The following is a 6,141-nucleotide window of genomic DNA, read 5'->3' as shown; positions in this document are numbered from 1 at the left end:
ATCAATTTTAGAATTAAGACGTAATTTAATAAAGTAAAACTATAGAAGCACAATTTAGATATTTTATTTAATATTGTTTAATCAAAGAAACTACAAATGGACATTGCAAAATTCTACAGGATAATACTAGTACATTATTATTATTATTATTATTATTATTATTATTTATTATTATTATTATTATTATTATTATTATTATTATTATTAATAAATAAATAAATAAATTAATTAATTAATTGTTGTATACCTGTACCTAATATCAGGCAGGTCCACTGTTGCCCTGGTTACAGCCTTCACATGACGTGGTATAGACTCCACAAGGTGTTGGAAGGTGCTTTTTCTTTCAATCCCTTAATCATGTTTCACACCAACGGTGCAAAGAGGTAGGCAGAGGATTGTGACGATGAATCTTACAAGTTCATGATAATTACTGTGCAATACATGGAAATTGCATTGTCTGTTATAATTGCATGGTAAAACAAGTACAGATAATTCCCCTGTAATTACACACTTGTTCCACAAGTTGTTACCACATAACAGCAGGAACATGAGAGTTGCACATAAATTTTTTAACATGTTATTATATAGTAAACTAAAGAATTCCCCATTTAGATATCTTATACAACTGTTTATTTAAATTTTATTTTGTTAGTTTGTTAAACAGATATACAGCAAAAATACACTTGTTTTAACTTATGTCCAATATCAGATTTAGGGTATTATTTTACTGCAGCTCCTTACAATACAGTACAGTAAAACACTGAAACATATATATGAAAAATATTAAAATATTAAAAGCACACTGTAAAACAATAATACATATTTGTCAATCAACCAACATCAACCTCACACACATTGTTTTATATTTACAAAAAAAAAAAAAAAAAAAAACATTTAGTGCAATATGCCTGATATTTAATAATGTTGAATTAATAATTTTCTAGTAGAATGTTGTAATATTGCTTTAACATATAAGATAGCAAGTATAGTGACATCATACTAAATCGAAGTGGGTCATACATAGGAAAAGCATTGGAAATGACAAAATGACAGTGTAAACCAATTGGTGCAAACTTCTTAATGAAGCATTCTAGCTTATTTATTGTTAAACAAGAGCATTCTTCTGATCAACTAACAAGAATAAAGTGCTAGATAGCTTGAACCGATTAAAAGAAAAAGTGATCTGCTTACAGTAAGCACTAAAATAAATTTAAGCTATTCCACAGTTTCATTAACACCTCAAGTCAGTTTCAAAATGAAAATGTGTCTTGTGACGCAGCTCTCCTGCAGAGCTCAATGTAAAAGTTCTTATTGAATGCTTTGGGGTAGATAGACTATTCTTTCAATCCCATTTCATACACACTTCATACTATATGTGTTTGATAAACCAAGGCAGGCCAACCAATCGTTTATGATTTTTTAGAAGTTGTGTATCTCACACACACTCTCTGTAAAAAAATACAGAGAGAGGGAGATTTATTTTGGCTTTATCCTGCAGTAAAATTTACAAATCAATGTTATTGAAAAAAAAAAAAAACCCTTAAAAGCCAGATTTAGTTTAATTACTACACAAAAGTCAAGCAAAAGTGTTGTTTGTCTACATTTTCAGAATATTTACCTGTTTTGTGTCCTGTGGGGTGTGTTCTCTATCACTAGTACTGCTAAGATCATTGTTTACTTACTAGCTAGCATCCTTTTGCCACCACAGGGGGTCTGCTTCTGAAAAGACTCCGAGCATCTGCGTTTCTGAAGTGAGGTTGTAGAAATGTCCACTCAGGTACAACTGCAGTCCTCTCTGCAGCTTGGTAGCTGTGAGCTGGTAAATGGAAAATTACAAACTCATTGTGGCAACCATGAGTTGGTAAATTATCATTACAATTTGTATTTTTTTATTTTTTTTTTCACATCAGAAATACATTTGGGTGTCTTTTCAGAACCAGCCCCCAATGATTAAAAGAGGGACATTGTTGCTGGAATAATTAGCAAGCATAAACATGGAAGGAATTACATTGCACAAAAATGTAGATAGTGCATCAATTAAGTAAGTCAGGAAAACTAATAATTCCTTTGTTGTTTACTTCATGTATGTATGTATGTATGTATGTATGTATGTATGTATGTATGTATGTATGAATTAATGAATGAATGAATGTATTTATTTATGTATTTATTTTCATTTTGAATTAATAACCAAGGCATAATAAAAGGCAAAGCAGAATCAAATTCTTACAATATCCTTTTACACTAAGGCTGCCAGAAACATTTGTCTACTTGACTTATTTTTTTGTTTTACTGTTATTGACGTTGTCTTGCAATGTACATGTATATTCTCTTTTGCCAAGTTATGTTGTTTACAAGCATGTGTAAAAAATGTTTTTTTTTGTTTGTTTGTTCCATAACATTATTTGCAGATATAATAATAATAATAATAATAATAATAATAATAATAATAATAATAATAATAATAATAATAATAATAATAATAATAATAATGTACACAGTGATGTTTTTTTTTGGACAAAGTTTAGCATATATGTATTACAGAGAGCTACTATTCTGTGTTAATAAAAAATAATTTTAAAAAAAACGAAGAAAAAAAAGAAAAAAGCAATTAAGTTGCCGATACATTTCTAAAACAAATATATTTCAGTATGGAGCACCCGGATAGAAAGCCCAGAATCCCAACTTGAACATTATGTATTTTAATTTCCACAGAAACTCTACACAAGAGCTATCAGGGAAAGTACCTAATACCAATACGGAAGTTCCATTCTGCAAAACTAAAAAGCCCTGCTTATAAAAGGCTTGTCTCTTTACAAGAGACTCATAACAGAGTATCCAGTCTCTCAATAAAACTGACTCTTAAAAACACACACAGAAACAACAACCGAAAAAGCAACCAGTGCAACTCAATTCAAATGGAGAAAACGGTAGCTTGTGACTCGTCTCTCGCTCTGGATATTGAACGCAGTGGTCTTGTGGTGGTGAGAGAAACGTCGAAGAAATCGGACCGGTGCTGGAAACGAATTGGCTTGCTTTCCTTTATGCTCCTGACTGCAGCCACGTTAGTTTTAGTGATGATGTACTTTGGCGTTATACCTTCAAAAATTAAGCAGGTAAGAAACTTTCTATCGTGTTCATTTAGAAAGCTTTGTGCAAATCTAATAATATCTCACTTCGACATTTTTTTGTTTGTTTGTTTATGATATTATGTTAAAAGAAGGTTGTTTATGTTTTAGACGTTTACTATATTACTGATACTGCCTTCTCATCGCACATTAAATATATTCTAAACACAACATGAGTTACATCTATAACTGAAACACAATGTCAATAATACCTCTAGGTTATATACGTGTTTTTATAACAGCAGCCTATAAGTCTGTGTTTCAATTTAAATATACAGTATGTATTTATATAGATGTTAATAAAGGAATATTATCAGCAAGGTGTAACAGTGTAACAGAAGTGAAACTGGGAATGTACTAATTAATTGCGATTCAATCAATTAGAATGCACCAATACAAATAAACAAACACAAAAATAAATTTGTACTTACGAATGAGGCATGTAGTGTAGAACAAAACAACATTAAGAAGTCGGAATTATTACATTCTAATAGTAATCCTTATGCCGTCAGCACTATAGCAGGTGGCATATTTATATTTACTTTATGGTTATCAGAATGGTAGATACACTCAAATAAAGCAATATCTATCTATATTGTCACTACTAAAACAAAAGCCTTCTTTCTTTTGGTGTAGTTTATTTTCTTGGATTTGAAATGCATTACTTCATAGTTAATCGTTGTGCAGTACACACCATGCAAATCATGTTTCACTGTGCAAAACGACCAGGCTATTTGCAGACTTTTGCAAAGCATGGCTGTATTGTAACCTGCTGTTAGCTGGTGTGGTCTTTGTGGTTGGCTCCTGTTTTTCTTTTAAATCTACCAATAGCGCTGAACTAATGTTAGTCTTCTTTCCTTATCAGACAAACACAGTTATTTCTACAACACCTGAAGTGTCCATGGAGGTCATTGAAAGTGAGTAGTCTTTTTTTAAATATTTTCTTTCTTTCTTTCTTTCTTTCTTTCTTTCTTTCTTTCTTTCTTTCTTTCTTTCTTTCTTTCTTTCTTTCTTTCTTTCTTTGCCTCTGCTAACAGATGTTGTCATTTTTCCTTACAGACATGCGTGACTCATTGAAACAGATACCAGACAAAAAATATGGTAGAAAACCATCTGCACATTTGATTGGTAAGTACCTTGACAACGCAATCGCTTTCCACTGGTAAACGTCCAGAGCTCTTGTCTTTTCCTGGCTTTGAAAAGCGCTGGGAGTAGCAGTCTTCCCCATTCCATTCAACTCATGTGCCAATGTAAACCTGGCAGCGCTGCCAGCCCCATCAGCTCTGCACACTGTGAGCGGCGCACACATTGTCACATGATTTCAATGGAATGAGGAATGTTGTTTAGTCCCTAAGATACATTCCAGACAAGCCAACCAAAGGCAGCCTGAGAGAAAAAAAAAGATAACTGTATATGGAAACAACAGAACATCTCAGAACGATGGCAAGGACCATGTAATAGCAATTCACATTTGGAGCTAGAATTTAATAGAACCCTGACCCCAATTATTTCATTCCCCCCCCAGCAGCTGATTTCTCCAAGGGCCACACTAAGCTGTCTTGGCTCAGCAACGTTAACCAAGCTTTCCTTCAGAACGGCATGCGGTTGGAGAATGAACAGGAGCTGGTGATCCCTGCAGACGGTCTCTACTTCATTTACGCTCAGGTAGTGTTCAAGGGGATGGGCTCTTCTTCGGAGGACAAGGGCGCCTCAAACTCGTGGAACGGTTGCAGTGGCTGCGGCTCCTCCACCAAGATCCTCTCGCTGTCAGTGGAGAGGTTGTCAGACGCCTATCCCATGTATGAGTCCATCCTGAGCACCTCACGTTCCATCTACCTGCAGAAGAATCAGGGAGGGGTGTGGATCGCGCCCCTATACCAGGGAGCTCTTTTCAAGCTAACTCAGGGAGACAAGCTGCAAGTGAAAGCCAGCCCCCTCGATTTGATTAATGATAGCAAGACCTTTTTTGGGGCTTTCGCAGTTTAGATCAAATCTCTTGTTATATATGTTATGATCATGGTTCGAATCCCACTGGCACTGTGTTTGACTGGGGCGCAGCATTGGCACTTGGGTTCAGTTCAGTTCTCCTTTTCTTAGCCATCTCGCAGCCAACTTAAAAGCACAGCAAATAAAATGTGTGTAATATTTGATTTGTTAATAGTACTTACCTGGTAGATGCCTTGTTCAGTGGTACTGCCTACATGATATATGCTTAGCCAGTCTTCCCTCATGTAATGAATGTTTGGAACGAATGAAATCGATGAATGTTTTATTTATGGTGAGGTGTTTTATAGGACATCTGACTTATTGCTTGGACTCTCATTACAATGTTTACACTACTAAAAAGAAAGAGAGCTATATTTATATATAAAAAAGTGAATGTATTTTTTAAAATAATTAATTTATTATTCTTATTATTATTATTAGTTTATTATTATTATTAGTATTATATTATTATATGATGTTACTACTTTTGGTTACTCCACAGTATAAATTAATACATGTTCATACTATACTTTTTTTTTCTTTTTTTTTTTTTTTTTAAAGAAAATAACCTTTACATTATGAAGAAACGTGTGACGAACCAGTGAAAAAACTAAAATATAACTCAAATCTGCACATTGCTTTTAACTAACACAATTTGCTAGTGTTTCTCTGGAGTCGTTGAGGGAGAAAGTTTTTTTCTGTCAATACATTAAAATGTTGAACTTTTGAAGTCTCGCTAATGCCCCCTGTCTACCAAAGCTATTTACTTCAGTCAGATTAAAGTTCAGAAACAGCTCCTCCTCTAGCAGCACTTTGATTGTATTATCAGTCTTAGCACTCATGAGTCAGTTGCTCGACCTTAAATCAGTTCTTAGTCCCCAATGGAGAAAAAAATTGTATATTAAAGGAAAAAAAAAAACAAAGGTAAAAAACGAATTTCAACGTTCCTTAAATATAACTTTCAACGTATTTCACATTAAGATTGGAAGGCAGTTTATTTTCCTTAAAAAAAAAAAAAAAAACTGTA

The 6,141-nt window shown here is 33.5% G+C and overlaps 1 protein-coding gene across 2 annotated transcripts; it reads left to right on the top strand.

The window, feature by feature from the left end:
- The first annotated feature begins 2,812 nt into the window (after positions 1 to 2,812).
- Positions 2,813 to 5,480, top strand: LOC121298716 (lymphotoxin-alpha-like). 2 transcript variants are annotated; one of them, XM_041225920.1, is made up of 4 exons: positions 2,813 to 3,116; positions 3,994 to 4,045; positions 4,188 to 4,256; positions 4,654 to 5,480. In XM_041225920.1, exons 1-4 carry the CDS (start codon positions 2,919 to 2,921, stop codon positions 5,112 to 5,114), a joined length of 780 nt encoding a protein of 259 aa, XP_041081854.1. In that variant the 5' UTR covers positions 2,813 to 2,918; the 3' UTR covers positions 5,115 to 5,480. The 2 variants fall into 2 exon arrangements, with proteins under 2 accessions (XP_041081854.1, XP_041081853.1); XM_041225919.1 differs by having other exon boundaries at positions 2,838 to 3,116; positions 4,657 to 5,480.
- Positions 5,481 to 6,141: the final 661 nt, after the last annotated feature.

Source organism: Polyodon spathula, chromosome 24, assembly GCF_017654505.1.
Source record: "Polyodon spathula isolate WHYD16114869_AA chromosome 24, ASM1765450v1, whole genome shotgun sequence".
In the NCBI taxonomy this organism is placed as follows: Eukaryota; Metazoa; Chordata; class Actinopteri; order Acipenseriformes; family Polyodontidae; genus Polyodon; species Polyodon spathula.
This window is presented reverse-complemented; position numbering and strand designations above follow the sequence as displayed.

Coding starts and splice junctions, on each gene's coding strand:
- LOC121298716 (XM_041225920.1), top strand. CDS start 2,919: ATGGAGAAAACGGTAGCTTGTGACTCGTCTCTCGCTCTGGATATTGAA. Junction 4,046..4,187: donor GTCCATGGAGGTCATTGAAA/GTGAGTAGTCTT, acceptor TTTTCCTTACAG/ACATGCGTGACTCATTGAAA. Junction 4,257..4,653: donor ACCATCTGCACATTTGATTG/GTAAGTACCTTG, acceptor TTCCCCCCCCAG/CAGCTGATTTCTCCAAGGGC.